This window comes from Chionomys nivalis, chromosome 14 (assembly GCF_950005125.1).
Source record: "Chionomys nivalis chromosome 14, mChiNiv1.1, whole genome shotgun sequence".
NCBI classification, from domain to species: Eukaryota; Metazoa; Chordata; class Mammalia; order Rodentia; family Cricetidae; genus Chionomys; species Chionomys nivalis.
The window spans coordinates 13,237,440-13,257,331 of NC_080099.1; the positions used below are offsets into that span (position 1 = coordinate 13,237,440).

Below are 19,892 nucleotides of genomic sequence, written 5' to 3' on the forward strand. Positions count from 1 at the left end.
GACAGAAAGATAGTTGTATTGGGAAGTGAGTGGGTGGGAAGAAAGTGCAATCTGCTCTGAAGAAGTTCAAGTAAGAGGGGAAGAAAGTCTTTGAGCCATAAATAAAATGGAACTCTGGTTTAAAAATTCTCACTTGGGGAACAAGTTGGGTGTGTTCATAGTTAACAGAGCAGACTCAGGAGAAACCGCTACAGCAGGGTTCCAGAGGAAGGTCTAGGGTCCAGTGCAGAGGTGGAAGACTGTTGATCCAGAGGGCCATAATAATACAGATGTTGGTAAGGGTAGGTGTGGTAGCGATGGCTCTGGACTCATGCCTGGTGACTTGGGTTTTCTTTATGAAACAGGATTTGAATGTCCCAGGTAAAGTATAGAAGGGCTAAGGTCAGACAGAGAACGCCTATTCAGCTAGGAAGAGGCACTCAGTTATGAAGTGAAGCCCCTCAAAGTTAGATGGGCAAAAAAGAGCAACCCTGGCATTGTGATGACGCAGAAGAGGAGCAGGTTCATAACTTGAAGACTAGCCTGGGCTACATGGTAAGACCCTGTCTAAGCACAGCAAACGTATGGGAGCCTTGTGTATGAGCCTTGTGGGATGGTCTCGTGTATAGTGCTGTTCTACACGGACAGTGTTAGTTTCTGCAGAGAAGGAGAGGTGTCGCATCGGTTCAGGATTGGGGGCATTGGTCTAGGCTTCTCACGTTGAAGTTAAGTCCAGCCTGTTTGTCTGCAGTTGACTGTCTGATTGGTGGGCAGGGACATACCCATTTTGGTTGGGTTTTGCAGTGGTAGAGATGTGTGTACCCGTGACTTGGCAAATGGTGGTAGTTAGGGAAGAGGATAGGGTTGTGATCAGTGTGGAATTCAGGGCATTTGTCACCCCTGTGTTTTAAGAGACCTGGGTGAGACTGAGATCAATGTCAAACATAAGTGACCACAGCAAAATGAAGATGGAGTGATGGGGCCGAGGAGCTCCCCGTGCGCATGCCTGAGGGGTCATCTGTTTCTTAACACGCTTGTCGTCTCTTGCCGTTTTATGGCCCTATTGCTTTTGGTTATTTCCCTAGAGTGAGGAGAAATCGTCTCTTTAATTTCTACCAATTGATGTCATTTCTATTCCTGTAGCTATATAGAAAATACATGTTTTCTTACGTATTCACCAAATAAAATACAGAAATAGAGAAGTCTCAGCCTAAGATGGAGCTCTAATAAACCATTTTTACAGTGAAACTATTATAAGGTGAAGGTGTGTTTAGTACATCCAACCTACCAAATACCATAGCAGTCCATTTCAGAGCAAATTACTGAGCTTTGATTGTATGTCTGCCTGGAAGCTGTGGCTCACTGTAACAGCCCAGCACGAGAGTATTTGCATGTAATCTCCACATATACCCTCCCTTTTACAGATGATCACTCCCTTAACAGTGCAAAAGCAATGTGAAGTTGAATACAGAAGAAATAATAGGGTATAGCTGTTGGAGGAGGCCATTTATTCATTTCCCAGACTCTCAAAGTAATCACACAGAAATCTGTATTAATTGCAATACTGGTTGGGCAATAGTGTAAGTGTATTTCTAGCTAGCTCTTATATCTTAAATCAACCCATTTATATTATTTTATATTTTACCACAAGGTTCGAGGCCTACCGGCAAGGTTCTAGCCAACAACTTGCATCTTCCTCCTCTGACGGTTTCATGGAGTCTCACTGACTCCGCCTAATTTTCTCCCAGCATTCTGTTTAGTTTTTCCGCCTAGCTCTAGTCTGTCCTATCATAGTCAAAGCAGCTTCTTTATTCATTAACCAATAAAAGCAACACATATACAGAAGAACTTCCCACACCATATAGTGGGGGCAGAACACAGAAAAGTCGAGTATATGTTTGCACTCAGAGGGGAATGGCCTCAGCTACAGTGGGAGGCCTGAGTAAGGAACTGTCCCTAGCACATAGTGAGATGGGCCATCAGGTGCATCGTGTCTGAGCAGATGAAGTAAGTCAGGATAGAGGAAATGAGGCTGGAAAGTACATGGGGGGTTTGCACCTTACTTTATCGCATTTAGGATCCATTTAAGGACAGTTAGAAATGGTCCCAGATAATGTGTTTTAAAAGAATGGGTTGGAGCAAGAAAGGAAAATTGTATGAAGACTAGTTAGTGATTTAGACCGGATGTGGGGAGGAGAAGTGGACATATTTGAAGGATGCTTGTAGGTGTTCACGTTGGGCCTTGGTGATCTACTAGATTGTCTCAGAGAAAGAAAACAGAAGTTAAGAATGGCCTGTAGTTCGAACCTTGTTTTCTTGGTGTTGTTTCTCTTCTTGTACCTCATAATGCTTAAAACACAACTGGATTATAAACTCTTCAGCATTGGTGGCTTCTTTGTTCCTGGACTTGAGAGCAGTGCTTGGGGCATCTGGCTCAGTGTTTGGTGAGCATTTGGATGCCTACCACTTCCTTCAGCTTCTTCCTTTACATGTGGGTGTCCTGTTGATCCCTTAGCATTTCCAGGCCTTTGTTCAAAGGATTAGCTGTTGTTTCTCTTGTTATCATCTCCCACTTAAGTACATCTGTTTTTTGGCTATAAGGTGTGTGTGTGTGTGAGAGAGAGAGAGAGAGAGAGAGAGAGAGAGAGAGAGAGCGAGAGAGAGAGAGAGAGAGACTGCATGTATGTATGTATGTATGTGAAGGGCCCTGTTTTAGACATTTGAAAAATCAAAAGTTTTTCAGTGTGATGCAAGCTAACTCAAACATTATTTGGTGTGCTTAATTTCAGATACATCTATATAATGGGCATACAAGAAAGAAATGAGAAACTGTTTTATAGAATACTGCAAGATGATATTGAAAGTCTGATGCCAATTGTATATACACCAACAGTTGGTCTTGCCTGCTCCCAGTATGGGCACATTTTTAGAAGACCTAAGTAAGACTTGTTTTTACATACAAATATATAATTGATTATTGTATAAGAAAGTATCATTCTGTAGCATCTAATTAGATTTCTGTGTGTTACTCTGGTCTTATCCCCGTCAGGTTTCTCACCTCACAAAATCCTAATTTGTATTAAAAGCCTAACTGATATTAATACAAGCTCAACATGTTCATATCTTTTGTCCTTATAGAACTAGCTAGCCCCTAATAATTATTGCCATTATTAGAGGAGTTGTGTAGTCACTGTGCCCTTCTCTCCCCCGCCCCAGACCGTAATTTCTATTAAGGCTGTTTGCAGATTGCCAGGTTGGGGTTGGTGTCCTCACTTAACAGCTTTAATTTCTGATACTCGTCTTCCCTTTAAAATGAAAAATTAGCTGTGATGAATTTTAATTTCAGACCATTCTACCACCATCAAACATTTTAGTAGGAAGAGTCAGTCCCTCTATGGGCCATTGCCTCAAGTCCTTGAGTGAGCACATGGTGCCTGTGAGCTAATGGGGAAAGAACCTGTTAAGACTTGCTGAGAGGAGACTGATGTGCTGGATCTGTCTGAGACTATTTTTATTTGAGTTTTTCTGTCCCTTCTGATCCATTTTTTACCTTAATCCTTGTCCCCTCCCCCCAGCTCACATACTGATATCCCTGTAGGCATTTAAACAGGGAATGAGAGCATCTCTCAGCCACTTCCCCACCCCTGCATCTAGTCTGAAGGCTTCTCTCAGACTTGAGTCTACAAGAAGCACCTGTTGAATTATTTAAAAGGTTGAACCATGCCAGCTCTCTCTCTCTCCACAAGCTTCTGATGAGGAAGAAGATCTGGCAGCCTGAACTTAGCGAGCACCCTCTGTGCTTATGTGACAGAAATTCCCTGGCAGACTGAAGCATGATTAATATAAACTCAAAGACAGAAATTGGGGTTCAATCTGAAGATCAGAAAAGAATAGCAGCCAGCCCCTGGCTCTTACCTCAACCTCATTTCAAAGGCAATCCTGCCTCCAGGAATCTCAGAATGAGACTATGACAGAGCTGTCTCCTCCCATATTATAATCCTCTCCAGGGCTGGAATTAAGGCGTGTACCCCTGGGGTTAAAGGCATGCACCACCCAGTTTCTGTGACAACTAGTGTGGCTACAGGGATTAAAGGTGTGTATCACCACTACCTGGTCTGTGAGGCTGACCAGTGGGGTTGTTTTACTCTCTGATCTTCAGGCAAGCTTTATTTACTAAGATACAAATGAAATGCCACTACTGCAGACACTGAAAAGTGCAGTTTAATCTAACCTCTATGGTGCTTTTACCAAAGTGTCTAAAACATTTCTAGGAGATAACCCAGTGGTTGGTCACACGTGTGGTTTCTTATTAGAAGAATGTTTCTCAGCTCAGGTTAAAGGAGAAAAGTTTGGAAGGTGTACTGCCTAGACAGACCTCACCCCGTGTCAGCTAGGTCATAAAAGCTCCTCTGTGCTTGTCATGACAGGAGATGTCACAGCACTGGGCAGGGCTTCTCCATGCTGCTGTATCATTAATTCACTGTAGCCTATGTAGGAATTTTTACTTTATTTTTCACTTTGATGGTTGGACCATGCAATATGGACATGTTTCATTTTGGCGAAAGGATCATATCAGTTAACAATAATCTTTGTTCAGTTATTCTATAAGCATAATTATCATTTGAAAGAGTTGGAATGTTCGTAATAAATCAGCGCTTGGAAATTAAACCATATCTTGGTGCTCTATTAAAATGTCTTTATCCCATGGACAAAACGTAGAAAACTGTCATGTGTTTTCCTATTGCAGGGGGTTGTTTATTTCAATCTCAGACAGAGGTCATGTCAGATCGATTGTGGATAACTGGCCAGAAAACCACGTTAAGGTACTAAGAGCACACCCTCCTTCTCACAATGTCTTCTCTTCCTTGTAAGTTAACTCTAGATTGCCAAAAACAAGTTCCCCTTGTCGCTCTGAGTTGTTTACACACATGTACGTGCAGATGTCTGCTCTGTGTCTGAGGAGGTGCTGGTCATAACCGTCCTGAGATGGGGCACTGAGACAGTGCTTGGCTCTGAGCAAGACATTGGCACCAGTAAGAGCAAGCTTGGTCATAGCTTTAGTTTCTTGGTAGAGAAAGCGAATGCTGACCCAAGTGTGGTGGTGCAGACCTGTAATCCTATAATCCCTACACTAGAAGGAAAAGGCAGGCAGACCCATGAGAGCCTGGCTCAGAAAAGGAAAGGCAACAACAGCATAGGAATGTCGGCTCTGGGAGAGGGGCAGTTGTGTTCTCTCTCTCTATGTATCTGTCTGTCTGTCTGTCTGTCCGTCCGTCCATCTCTTTTTTGACTAAGGTAGATTTAGATCCTTGGCAAATACTGCACTGTCAAAAGAATTTTAAAATGTAGCAAATACGAGCCATGGTCATTGTAACTCTTTCATGAAGCAAATTGAACAGCTTCTTTAAAGACCTATGGGTAGCACTCTGCTTGTCACTGCAGCCATCTCGCTGCCTGCATTGTGAATGTCTCCTTTACCAGAGTAAACGCTGATGAATCGTGAGTTCAGCCTTGCGCAGTCTGCACTTTCAAGGTGAAAGTAGAACTGGATCATCCTTCACTACATAGGGAATTCTAGGCCAGCTTGTGCTAAATTTGACACTGCCCCCCCCCATCCTTCCAAAATCATTAGTTCAGATAATTTAGGAAAAATTTGGTAAAATAACTAAATTTACAATATCATCCTATACACTTATATGTAGGTATATGTATATATATGATTTACATTCATTATATATGTATTTATATATATTATATATACTTTTTAAAATCTAGATTGTTTTCTCCTTTACTTTGCAAAGGCTTTTCTTGATTGCCCTAGGTTGATAGATCATGCTGTTTATTTTTTAAACTTTTTATTTTGGTAATCTTGGACTTTAATTTGCTTTTCCCATGTTTCAGTCTATGGAAAAAAATACTTAATCTATGCAAAGAATACTTGATCCCTCTGTCCCCTCATTCTGGTCCCAGATGGGAAGCATGTCTCAGAACTCTCCTCTAATCCCTCATAACAGGCAGAAGTCCTAGCTCAAGCCTGCTCAATGGGGTCAGGTTTGGAATTAGATAGGATTCTGCTTCTGAAGTGAGAGTGGAATAGAGCAGAAGAGCCCACCCTCTCTGAGGATGAACTTCTTCCGTGCCCTACTTTGGCAGCTTCTGATGCGCTTTTTGTTTTATTTCTAACAAAGGCTGTCGTGGTGACTGACGGAGAGAGAATTCTGGGTCTTGGAGATTTGGGTGTCTATGGGATGGGGATCCCCGTTGGGAAGCTTTGTTTGTACACAGCATGTGCAGGAATACAGCCCGAGAAATGCCTGCCTGTGTGTATCGACGTGGGAACTGATAACAAAGTGAGTGGCACCCCCGTCCATTCTCCCCTGTTCTAAAAGAAACAAAAAACTACAGCTATCTTTGAAGATGGTTTGTTGAAGGGGTGAGATCCTGTCATTTTAGGTGTTAGTCTTTGTCTTAAACTTGACTTTTAATATTTATATAAGAGTAGATCAAGTCTATTAAGCTTCTTAAATGATTAAAGTTTTATATGCTTAATGTAAATAGATATTATAATAGAAGACTTTTTAATCTTCGCTTTCTTATATAGGCACTATTAAAAGATCCCTTTTATATGGGCTTGTATCAGAAACGAGATCGTTCCCAACTGTATGACGACCTGATTGATGAGTTTATGAAGGCGATTACTGACAGGTATCCTATGAAACTGGTGGATATGAAAGAACCTCTTATTGCAGGGTGGGGGGCACCATTCTGCTTTTTCCTTTTATGTCCTGGGAGCTTGTAAGGGAACGGTTAAGTTGTGGGGACTCTTTCATGCCCACTGACATGTGCTGGCACAGATGGGACCTCTGTTCTGCATTGCTGGTTGGGATTATTACCTGACATCTGGAAGGAAGTCTGTCTGCTTCCGCCTCTCCTAAACTCTCACAGCGCATTCCTCCCTCAGCCTTCCGTGGCCGGGCTCATTCCCACCCCTCCGCCAGAGCTCTCCTTCAGCTTTGGCATCTTATTTGGGCTCAGTTGTGGAGTTCGTTTGTTTCTGGGTGTGTGCATATGTGTTTTTGTGTGCATATGGAGGTCAGAGGTCACCTTTGAGGAGTCTCTCATTTACCTTTCTGTGGGCTAAACTCAGGTTGCAGGCCGATTAGCAAGCACTACACCTGAGTGGATCCTCTGTTCACACATATACTTGTGGGCGGCTGTCCTGGGAATGAGTTCAGGGCTTCACAACATACTAGACAAGCACTGTGTGACCAAGCTAGACTCTCAGTTCTTGCATATACAGTAAATTGTGTCCTCCATACATGTGACTCACTAAGCCACCTGTGTGGCCGTGCACCACTGCTGGGGGACCCTGTCTTGAGAAATTCTGTCACTGCATCCTGTTCGACCTCAGATTGAACTCTTTCCCTTTGCAAACAGCCCGCCTTCCCTATTCCTAACGGCTAATAATGGCAGTAACGTTCACCCCGTTGCCAGACCTTTAACCTTGGTGCCGTTTGTGGCTCTCCTCCATCAACCAGCCCTTCCATCAGAGCATGCTCAGATTCACCGTGCCTCATTAGTGTGTCTCTTGTTGCCCCAGCCTTCTTTCGCCTTGCCTGGATTCCTCTAAATCCTTCTCCGGCAGGTTTCTCTCTAGTTCATGCCCATCTAACATTAGGATTAATCTTGTAAAAATGTGTATTGCCTTACATATTTTGTTGGTGAAAATTTCTCAATGTTTTTCTATTACCGCAACTTAAAACCCAAATTCTTCATCTTTGTGGTCTAGCGTGTCCTCCCTCCCTCCCTCCCTCTCTCCCTCCCTCCCTCTCTCCCTCCCTCTCTCTCTCTCTCTCTCTCTTTCTCTCTGTGTATGTGTGTATATACTGGTGCATGTACCATGGCAAGCGTGTGTGGAGATCAGAAGACAACCTTTGGTGTCTGTCTTTACCCTCAGCCTTAAAACAGGGTCTCTTGTTGTTTTTCTACTACACAGTCTCTCATGTGACACCCTTTTTATGCTGTGGCTGGTTCACAGACTCCCAGAGACCCTCCTGCCTCTGCTTTCTGCCTCCCTGTAAAGTATTGGATTATTTATGCTCACACTGAGTCCAACTCTTTTGAGGGTTCTTGGTATTTGAACTCAGGACCTCACACTTGCTGGGCAAGCACTTTTACCCATGGAGCCATCTTCCAAACTCTAGCTAAGCATTTAAAATAACTGGCACATGGAGATACTCGGATTCCTTCCAAGAGGCAAAGATGATGACAGACTTAGAGCTGAACTGATTATCAGCCCACACCCTGCCCTCTGTTCCTTCTTCCTTCACTTTCCTTCCTTGTACAACACTGTGCTACAGTGTCTTCTTAGATATCCAGACTGCCTTGACACTGGGCTGCCTGATACTTTGCAGTTTATTCTAGTTTTCCGTGGCATCTGTTTCATGATTCCTGGGTCTTTGTGAACTCCTAGCTGCTGCTGTCTTTCTCATGTCCCCACACTCAAGCATGCTGCACACCACTGGTAGGTAACCTTTGCTAGCCAGAGGCTTTTGTGAGTTCTTCCTCCTCCAGAGCCTTCAGGGATTCAACATGAGCCAGCTTCTCCTCGTCCTGCAGTGTGAACCCTGAAACATATACCCGGGCCATTGAAAATGCAGGGTCACCAGAATGTACCTTGTTTAACTTTTCTTATTAGTTATTTCTGAGATGAAGACCCAGAGCAGCTCCCTTTCCAGTCTTTTCTGCCTTTTTCTTTCCTTGGTTAATTTGTTTGAGTCTGTCTTCCTGTGTTTTCTAGACTGGCCTTAAACCTGTGATCTCCCTGCCTTAGCTTCTCTGGTGCAGGATACACATGTATCCTGCACGGCCTTCCCTTCTTACTGCTGTTCACCAAAATGAACTCGCCTGACCACAGTGTCCTAGTGCTTACTCAGTGTACCTTCCTGTGCTGTCAGTCATTGCTATTTAAGGAGGTTCATCCATTTCGAAGGTCTACTCTGAAATGCAAGAAAGAATCCCTTTGAGGGGGTCACTTAGTGCTCCTATGCACTGGACACCCTCCTGGGCCTTGGTAAGTATTTACACAGGGAATGGCCATAGGCCCGTTTGTGCCTCTGCGTTCATTAAGTAAAAGATGTCTACAATATGGCTCTAGGCTTTGACAAGCTCTGAAAGTCATGGCCTTGGGCTAGTATAATATCTTCTTTCAGATACTAATTGTAGAACTAGTAAGCAGGAAGTCTTGTCTAATTGTGGTGCTTTTAACACAATTATCAAAGGGTTTACTGTTTCTAGATATGGACGGAACACACTCATCCAGTTTGAAGACTTTGGGAATCATAATGCCTTCAGGTTCTTAAGAAAATATCGAGAAAAATACTGTACTTTCAATGACGACATTCAAGGTAAATCAAAAATGAAATGATTATTCCCCCTACTTTTTAAGTGTTTATAATATGTCTTTTGTTTGTTTCATTGTAAAAATCATGGGTTTTCCCACAGGGACAGCTGCAGTTGCTTTGTCAGGTCTTCTCGCGACCCAAAAAGTTATTAATAAACCAGTCTCAGAACACAAAATCTTATTTCTTGGAGCAGGAGAGGTAAGTTTTTAAAGCCTTTATAATTTAAAACCCAGTACTCTGTTTCCTTCTGTAAAGTAAGACTGACCAGAGGTGGTGGTGCACACCTTTAATCCCATTGCACTTGGGAGGCAGAGGCAGGTGGATCTCTGAGTTTGAGGCTAGCCTGGTCTACAGAGTGTGTTCCAGGAGAGCTAGAACTATAGAGAGAGACGGTCTCAAGGAAAACAGGAAAGTAAGACAGCATGCTGGTGCTTATTGATGGTCACAGCAATCACAGTGAGTTTAGAGCTTGAGGAAATGGTGTGAATCATGAGCTCTCATAAGTCATTTGTTCAGAGAGACTTGTGATTTCTAAGGGAAGGTAGCGCAGATATGGCCAATAATGTGATCCCTACATACAGAGCAGCTGAGCGTCACCTCATTCTCCAGGCTTGACTTTTAAACATGTGCTTCCCGGACAGGCCGCCCTTGGAATTGCAAACCTTATAGTCATGTCTATGGTGGAAAGTGGCCTCTCAGAAGAGGAGGCACGGAGGAAGGTCTGGATGTTCGACAAGAACGGCTTACTAGTTAAGGTAAGGATGCAGAACTTGGGGACCAACAGGGCATCTGACTAGGGTGTTGTCTTGCATCTCTCTACCTACTGCAGTGTGCAGGAGCTGGCCTCTGCTTTGTTGTCCACAGAGACCATCCCATCTGCTGTCCGCCGTGGTCTCATTTTTGTGGCTGTAATAAAATAACCCGATGAAAAGCAACATAGGGGAGCGTTGGCTGACAGCTGCAGGTTAGAATCCATTACTGTGAGGAAGTCAAGGCAGAAATGTCACGTGTCACAGCCACAGTTGAGAGCAGAGAATAAACGCATGCATGCTTGCTTGCTGTCAGCTAGCTTCTCTTACCCTGCACTGTCAAAGCCCAGCCCAGGACATGGACTCATCCACACTCAGGGTAGGTTTCCGTCCTTCTTCAAGGCAGTCCGGACAGTCCATGCAGACACACACCCTTCACACACATCTAACTCCTGCCAAGCATGTCCAAAGGCCAACCAGGTCTTTATACTCTTCACTTAGACTCTTCTTGAGTGATTCTGGGTTGCTGTGCGAAGTTGGCAGTTCCAGCTAACCGGACACTGTCTTCTATAAAGACTCTTACTTCATACTTAAATTATAATCTGTCTGCTGGAACCAGACTTGCTCTCTCTCGCTGTGTTCTCAAGATCTTAAGAGATGGAATAGTTACTATATCTGATTGTATTTGACTCTCCTAAACTAAAATGTTTGTGGTGCTGGGAATTGATCTCAAGGCCTTAAGCATGCCAGGTGAGCATAAGCATTCTGTCACTGGGCTATATCCCTAACAGTAAAGCTCAGTTTTGAGTTGGGATCCAACATTCTGTTTAAACTATTAGCAGTACATCTAATATTTCAGCAGAAACTGTTCTGTTGTAATGTCGTTTAAGTTATAATCCCCTGCGTCAGTTCATGTGTAGTAAGGGTCTTCCCCGTATGTTAGCACCTCTGAGCCTGCTTGCCAGCATTCCTTCACATTGGGTACTGTTTTAATCAGCTATCGATATCGTATGTCTTACATTGTGTGACATATTTTCATCTATTCAGTATGCAATGCTACTTTATTTTCCCATGTTTTCATCATAATCTAGTGACAGGACAGTTCTTTCCCATTTACATGTGCTAAGCATGCTATCTTTACATATATTTACATGTATAGGACATGTGCATGGCTCTATTCCTGGTCCTTTTTCCTTCACTGGTGTCGGTAATCAGATATTGGGGTAACATTGTATTGTGCTGCTGTCATTAGTCCTCTCAAAAATCCTGTCCCTTTTTGGGGAGAGGAAGTTGGTTTGTTTTGTTTTCCTTATGAAATTTTATAATCATAGAAACAAATTTAAAGTGATCATAGAGGGCTCAGCAGTTACGAGCGTATGCTGCTTTGAGAAGACTAATTTTTTTAGTGATCAAAGCTTTTGCTGCCAGACGGTGTTGGTGCATGCTTTAATCCCAGCACTCGGGAGACAGAGGCAGGTGGATCTCTGTGAGTTCGAGGCCAGCCTGGTCTACAAGGGCTAGTTCCAGGACAGGCTCCAAAGCTACAGAGAAACCCTGTCTCGAAAAAAAAATTTAAAAAAAAATAAGATTTTGTTGTTTTTTTAAAGCCATCAGTTTCAAAGAGATAGAGACAGAATCCGTACTGAAGAGTGCTCCCTGAGTATACAGCTCAGACTCTGAATTATTTAACCGTGGTTACAAAGGGGCCGTAGCCACAGTGTTTGCTGGTCCATGTAGAATGGATGTTGTGAACATCACATTTTTATCTGGAACGGAGTACATTTCTATAGGTATACAGTTCAGTGCTTCACTCTGTAGTACTGGTTTTCATCAAGGGACTGAGTCTAAAGTGACCGTAGTGTTGGTAGTACAATGCTCCCTCCACACAGGAGAGACTCCCTGCTCATCTGTACCCTCAAGCGTGTTTTGTTGTTGTTTTGGTTTTGCTTTTAGAATGTATAAAGTAGCTTGACCTGTGGGTCTTGGGTTTTCAGTCTCTTCCAGTGATCCTAACACTGTAATCCATGTGCGTTCCCTGCTAAATGCCACTCTCCAGAGCTGTCGATGCCAAGGCAGTGAAGCCTGTACTCTGGGCTCTTAAACTTTGCTACTTGGAGATGGCTATGTAGTGAGTGAGACCAGCCAAAGCTAGGCCATACAAGACCCTGTCTTAAAGGGGTAGGGGAGTTGGGGAGTTTGCCCCAGCAGTAGAGCACTTGAGTATTGTGTTCAAAGCCCTGGGTTCTGTTCCTACTACCAAAAATAAACTCTTTTGGTGTGATTGTTCATAAATTTGATGGGCTGTGGTGTCCCCTTTTGGTGGGCAAATTTGCAATATTTGCTATATTGCTATATTACATTTCTGAAATACTAAAGATTCCTTATTGTGAATATTGAATTTAGGAGGACCTCACAGAAGGAATGAGGTTTTGAGAGAGACAGCAAAGCTTATGTTCTAATGTAATTTGATGGGCTGTGTGTTTGGACTCTGTGAAGTTAACATTAGAAAATAAAGGTTGAAGAGAAAAATAAATAGAAATGACAAAATTTATCTAATTGATAGCTCATGTTCAGATTATCTTTAATATGCACTTACTGATATTGTATTTTATCTTTTGATTCAGGGGCGGGCTGCTAGCATAGATAGTAACCAGGAACCGTTTGCTCACTGTGTCCCAGGGAACATACCTGGAACTTTTGAAGATGCAGTAAATGAACTTAAGCCTTCAGTTATAATTGGTAAGTGAAGCTGTTGATAAATAATCCTGTTACTTAGCTGCCTGCCATAACTGTCACGTAAGATTGCTAAAGTAAGTCATGTATTTTACTTTGTTTTTAACATATGCAGGTGGTCTCTTAGTGGGTTAGGGAACTGGTGTCAAGGCCCACTGGACAAACCCAAACCTGCTGCACCTACATCCCCCATGTTAAGAGATGCAGGACTTGTTCATAACTTGTACACACCCCACTTAAACCATGTAAATGCCGTGTAAGAGCTCTTCAGCTGTATAGTGAGACACAGAGGTCTGCACATGCTCAGTACATGCTATTTCCTTCGGCATTTCCAGCCTACATTGAAAATGTACCTTAATTGAATCTGTGTATGCAGAACCCTGCACATAAAAAAGGCTGACTCAAAGTAATATTTTTTGTGACTGTGCATAAAAATTTTATTTTACTTTATTATTTTCATTTGAGACAGGGTTTCACTGTGTGGCTTTGGCTGTCTTGGAACTCACTCTAGACCACACTGGCCTTGAACTCACAGAGATCCACTTACCTCTACCTCCCAAGTATTGGGATTAAAGGCATGTGCTACTACTACCCAGGGCATAAAAATTTTAAGAGACACAAGCTCAGGCTAGTTACACATTTGTACTCTCAACACTCTATAGAGACTTAAGATTATGAGTTTAAGGCCAATTTAGGCTGCATATTGAAACATTATCTAAAAATCTGGAAAGGGGGCCAGCAAGGTGACTCAACAGGTAAAGGCTTGCTACACACCTCTTAGTATGTGTTGAGCCCCCAGGATCTATATAGTAGGAGAGGACCATGGCCTGCAGATTGTCCATGGCATGGTGCCCCCTCAATACACATATAGCCACAAAATAGATAAATGTAATCTTAAATTTACATTTTAACTTCAACTGGAAACAAAGCCGAAGCTGTTTTACTCTCCTGTAAGCTGACTTTGAACACATGGGCTTCAGTGATTGTCTTGCCTGAGCCTCCCAAGGCACTGGGTCTGCAGGCCTGGCCCTTTACAGTGTTTTACTTTCAGAGTTGTTGCTGACTGTGAACGCAGCCTTAAAAGGCCAAGGTCATTTCACAGCCTGTACCAGGAAAATCCAGTGCAAAGTGGACATTTCATTGACAACAAAATGAAACTTTGCAGGTGTTTTGTGAGGCCCATGTAGCTGACTCTGTGCTGACACGGCCCGGGGTCCTCAGCACAGACACAGGCTGTTCCCTGTATAGCTGTAGATTGAAGTTCACAATCCTGTATTTTATTAGTTTTCATTTAGGAATTCTGTTTAATGTTGAAAGGTAAAACCTTCACAACGAGTTCCTGTGCTCGGAAAAGTATGTCTGTGCTTTTTTATTAATAAGAACCCTCATTATTTTTTAGATTGAGAAGAAATCTTAAAAGGTTCTCTACTTAACTTCTCTCAAAACCCAATATGGAAGCCAGAATGTATCCACTCATTGTTTCTCTTTAGAGCAGTGGTTCTCAACCTGTGGGTCAGGACCCCTGAAGCTGAAACTATGCCCACTGAATGCCATGGCATTTCCCCAGGCCCAGGCAGCTACTGTCTGACCTCCGACGGTCTGTTTCTGGGCCCTCGGTGGAGTAGACTCTCACAGCACTGTCTCCTGTGCTGTCAGAATGGAGCACACAGTCATACGTTTAACAGTTTTTCCTGGAGCTCACTATGAATGCCAAAGAATAAATATTTAAGTGAAAATTTCAGCCAGCATTTCGTTGTTTTTTCCTATCTGAAACTGTTCCCATAGTATTTTCATCATACAGAATCTATCTCTGTACTGACACCTGCGGTTTTGTTACGGTAAATGTGCTATAGAAACTTAGCAAGGACCGCTTTGCTATGTCTGTGCTGATGGCTCTTTTCCTTTCTTTATTGCAGGAGTGGCAGGTGCTGGCCGTCTTTTTACTCCTGGCGTAATCAGGGCCATGGCCTCTATCAATGAAAGGCCTATAATATTTGCATTAAGTAATCCTACAGCACAGGCTGAGTGCACAGCTGAAGAAGCATATACACTCACAGAGGTATTATCAATGAAAAGCACACAAGTTGCGTATGTGTTTCATTAGCTTGTTATACCTTTGTACACGTGTGGTTCATCAGTATTTAAGGGCAGTTGCAGTGGGTCACCAAGTCTGACATCAGTTCTGAGAGCAGTGACATCATAACCCCACCTACCACTCACTCGCCCACCTGCTGTGTGTCTTGTACTTCTGAATATTCTGAAACCAAATATGCTGCTTTTTTCTTGATTTTTTTCTTTATTCTTTTTATATAGAAACTATCCATTTTGATTTGTGTTCATTTAAAGTTTTTTGCCTTATAGCCATCTTCCTGCCTGTCTGCTTTTATCTGGGATCATGCTCCTCCTCCCAGAAGAACTTTTGAAGGGTATCTTCACCCTACATGGAATTAACAGTTGGTAGTTGCTGCATCTCAGTGCTTTAAAAACAGGTTTTTTCTGTTTTTATTTTGTTATTTTCTGAATTGTTTTTTGACATCATTGCTCTGGGTTTGAACATGGACCCCAGGGTATGGTTTTCTTTTTTACTGGGGCTGGCTTTTACTTTTCTGTAAACTCATGGCTGTCTGGACTGGGTTTTCTTCCTTTCACCCAGACTGACAGTGAGTCTGTACTTTGGGGCCTTTGGCACTGTTGTTTTACTGTGTGTCAGTTACAACGTATGTATGTATGTATGTGTGTGTGTGTGTGTGTGTATGTATGTATGTGTGCATGTATGATGTGTATGTGTGTGCATGTATGGTGTGTGTGTATATATGCATTTATGTAGTGGGCTTCCCCCTAGTGTTCTGTGGGATGGTGTTTTAATCTCCACTGTGTAATCACTTCTTCGATTCTTGTAGATCAACGTGACCAAGGAAGTAGAGCTTTTGTTTTGTTTTGTTTTTCTTTTTGTCCTGTCTTACGAACCTATAGCCTTGCGGATGTGTATATTTAGGTCAGCAAGCTACCACTATGCTGTATTCCTCGGTCCTAGGAGTGCACTTTATAGTTTTCTGTGCCTTGATATGCCGAATTCTTACTTAATTTCTTCAGTATATGACTGTTCATGAATATAATTGTTAGGTAACAGTTTGGTTTTTCATTTGTTTTTTGGGTTTTTTGGTGGTGGTGGTGGTGGTGGTGGTGTTTTTCAAGAAAGGCTTTTCTATGTTGCCTTGGCTATTGTGGAATTTTTGCTGTAGACCAGGCTGGCCTTAAACTCATAGAAACCACCCGCTTCTCCCTCCTAAGTGCTGAGATTAAAGGCTTGTACCACCACTACCTGGCTTGGTTATATACTTAAGAATAAAGACTGTAATACGTCTTTATCATTCTCATTGTTAATAACTCACTGGTGATTTTGTTTCTTTGATATCTCCCCAGATGATTTTAAAGATCTTAAATATCAATTGTAAGCAGCATATCTGTTGGAAGTAGAATCTTTAAAAAATAATGATACAGGGGTGCTGGTTAAGATGGCTCAGTAGGTGAAGGCTTTGCTACTGGCCCTGACCTCCTGAGTTTGGTGTTCAGACCACAAGTGGAAAAAGAGAACTGACTCCCACAAGTGGTCCTCTGACCTCTCTATGTGAGCCCAGGCAGGGGCTAGCACACCCCTCGAGTAAACAAATAAATGTTCCATATTATAAATAGTACTGTGCCATCTCAAAAATTTAAAAACATAATTATTTGTGTTTATATATGTGGACACACACATGCCACATCGTATGTGTTGGTCAGAGGACAGCTTGGTGGTCAGTTTCCAGTATCATGCGGGTCCTGGGGATCATCCAGTCTCAAGTGGTCAGGGCCGTCTCACTGGCCCTCAGTAGTCATCTTAATACTTACTTTATCCTCTGGCATCTTTCAGCTTTCTACTGAATATCTTCTCCCTTTGTGATTTTTGTTTCTTTTTGTTATTTTTAAAGCAAGTTCTGGCTTATGTAGCTCAGGCTTGAAACTTAATATCCCAGTGCCTGGATTACAGGACTGTACAGCCACATCTAACTGATGAAGTTTCTGTCTTTGCATTTAATTTCTTGAATTTGTAAATTATAGTTAAAGTTTCTGATTGTAACAAAATCTCCCTTTCTATAAATTCATTTTTATTAGCCCTTCTCCCCCTTGGTAACTAGTTTTTAATTCTCTTGTGAGCTTAACTGCTTGTGTGTCTGATGCTGGGTAGCGTGGATGACAGGCTGTGACAGTCACTTGAGGTTTGGGGCACCTTTAACTCTCCTCTAGTGGCTGTTAGGTTGGGCTTCGTGATGGTAATCATTGGCTAATCACAGTCAGGTCTAGGTCTCCATCCCTACCTCACTCCTTCCTGGGCCCTGAGGTGTTTGCTTAGAGCCTTTGTCTTTGTGCCCACTGATGTGGTGCATTGTCCCCAGAGCTGCTCAGGAGCTCAGCCACAGCTCTGCTGTTGAGTTCAGCAGTCACCTTGAAGGCGAAGCTGTGAATGCTGGGAGCCTTCTTCCTCCCACACACTGATGGCTGTGGTTACTCTGCTTCTTTTAAAACTCTATAAGACGTTCTTCTTAGCTGTCACTCTACTGTAACCAGAGGGGACATGACCGTGGGATGACCTGGAATATCACTGACAAAGCAGAAGTTACAGAGTTGTTTGGACTTAGTTTCATTGCAGATGGACTTAGCATTTCTTCTTCTCGCTGTTCCAGTGGTTGTCCTCCCAGCTCCTTCTGCTGGCGTCATTACTTGGTTAGAAGAAATAAAAATAAATAGTTCTTGTGACATCAGTTTCTAGTATTTAGAATGATTTTAAGCCTGATTGAATCCTTTCTTTTCAAATCAGTCACAAATCAATGTATAGAGGGGTTTTTTGTTTTTTGTTTTAATGGTCTCCCTTTTCTGTCCTCCACAAGCACCAGGCATGCACATGGTACACAGACATACATGCAGGCAAAACACCTATACACATAAAATTTTAAATTTTTAAAGAAATTATTCTCCTTAATCTTTTACCAAACTATAGTACTATTGTTAGCCTGTTTGCTTATCTTATCTATCAGTTTTGAGTAAAATTGATGACTGTTGTTCCCCAAATTAAGCCATTCTTACACAATGAATATTAGGCTCAGATCTAATATATCATTAGCTCTTACATTTTCAAAATAAAGAAATATACAACATTATATATATGTGTGTGTGTTGTGTACACGTACATATATATAATGTTTTACAAAGTACCAAATTAATAAAATTTGAGAATTTTATCTTTGAATAATATTATTAAACTTAATACACATTTTTGGAAAGGACCAAAATTCTCCAACGAGAATAGTTTGATAAACTATAATCAGTCAGTTTTAAGATGCAGATTTTAGGTCAGGGAGATGGCTTAGCAGGTAAAGGCACTTACCACCAAGACTAGTGTTTCGAACTCAGTTCGCATGTCCTGTGTGGAAGGGGAGAACAAAGTTTCACACATCGCCCGTTTACCTTAGCATGTAAACAAGCACCACCACACACATGTGAAAAAACTTGACATTCTCTTCTGGGAAAAGAATGAGTCGTAGCTTATGTAAATTCTTTTTCATTGTCAAACAAAACAGTGGTGTTAAGTTTCGTATTTGCCTCTTAAGTTTTTAATGCTCCTCCTCTTAGGGGAGAAAGACTTTTGCTCTAACGCCCTCTGCAGCTCAGAGAGAAGAATCCTTCTTTTCCGTGCAGATGGGGCTTCAGTGTTGTCTGGGCTGCCTGCCAGCGCTAGTCACCTTCTCATCTGCCTCGTCTGAACGGTGTCTTCATGCTTTAATAGCTAGTTAAAACTGGACCGCGGCTGTCATGAAATCTGATCATGTTATGCTGTGAATGAGGAGCGTCTGTAACTGTGAATAAGTGGAAATTACTTAGCATATGAAATTGAACATCTGAGATGCTTACCTGTGAGCTTGCTCTCACACTTAAACTTTGTATCATGTAATGAAATTTTGAATTTATACCATTTTGAAATTGTGTCACTAAAGTAAAACAATATAACATAGCCCTTCATATTGACCAACATTTACTATAAAGACTTAGTATTAGGGCTTGGGAGCATAGCCCCATTGGTACAGTGCTTACCTAACATGCATGAAACCGCTGATTAGATCCCCAGTATTGCCTTAGCCAGGGGTTGTGATATGTGCCTATAATCCTACCACTCTAGAGATGGAGACAGCTGTTGAATACTATTTCAGTTTTCTGTGGATCGTGCTTTAATCTAACCTAGCTGGGTGTTTAAACATGATAACCTTGACTGTTCTTGAACATTCCAAGATAGGTTGCCCTGTTTGAGTGCTATTGTGCGGCTTTTGCTCTTTGATTTTGGTGGGACAAAGGGAATAATACTGTAAACAATTTTTGTGAATTAAATGTATAGCCCCTTTCAATCATATGAACATCTGGTTTATCTTGGAGATGCAGAGAGTTCCACTAGCATCACTTGTCTTCTATAGACATGGTACTAACATCAGATAAAGAAAGAGAAGGTGGAGGCTTACTTTTCCTTAACGAGGCAGCATGCAAGTTTGTTCTCTTACAGTAGCGCGGTTATATCATTCGCCTACATTATAAATTTGGAGGGGGGTATCATGCCATAATAGAAAAAACAATGGATTTAGATTTATTAAAATTTGGATTCAAGTTTAATTACTACAAATTTTATACACACTCTTTACAAAGTCTTGAAAATGGCAAATCCTTCATTTCTGCTTTGCTTGTTTGTTCTTTTGATCAATGAGTGGAAGATGGTAACAAGCAAACCGGGTTTTCAGGGAAAGGTAAACAAACTGAGTGGTGCATAGGGCACCAAGCTCAGAGCTAACTGAACTGATGGGCCGCGAGTGGTAGCAAATTCTGCTGTTTCCCACTTCATTATGAGGAGCACTTCAGTCTTTATTCTCTGAGATGCTGTTTATTACCAGTTTTAATTTTATAAAGGAAGTAGAGTGTTAGGGTTTAAAGAGTTAAATGAATATTTTTG

General features: G+C 42.0%; 1 protein-coding gene across 2 annotated transcripts in view; it reads left to right on the forward strand.

Annotated features, from left to right (window-relative positions):
- Me2 (malic enzyme 2) overlaps nucleotides 1–19,892 on the forward strand; it is a 43,436-nt gene that overhangs the window by 13,369 nt on the left and 10,175 nt on the right. For both annotated transcript variants that reach the window (XM_057789171.1, XM_057789170.1), the window contains exons 4-12: nucleotides 2,769–2,918; nucleotides 4,727–4,802; nucleotides 6,168–6,329; nucleotides 6,581–6,684; nucleotides 9,277–9,386; nucleotides 9,484–9,581; nucleotides 10,025–10,138; nucleotides 12,757–12,871; nucleotides 14,782–14,924. In XM_057789171.1, the coding sequence (XP_057645154.1) occupies nucleotides 2,769–2,918; nucleotides 4,727–4,802; nucleotides 6,168–6,329; nucleotides 6,581–6,684; nucleotides 9,277–9,386; nucleotides 9,484–9,581; nucleotides 10,025–10,138; nucleotides 12,757–12,871; nucleotides 14,782–14,924 (1,072 nt within the window). The remainder of the gene's footprint in view (nucleotides 1–2,768; nucleotides 2,919–4,726; nucleotides 4,803–6,167; nucleotides 6,330–6,580; nucleotides 6,685–9,276; nucleotides 9,387–9,483; nucleotides 9,582–10,024; nucleotides 10,139–12,756; nucleotides 12,872–14,781; nucleotides 14,925–19,892) is intronic.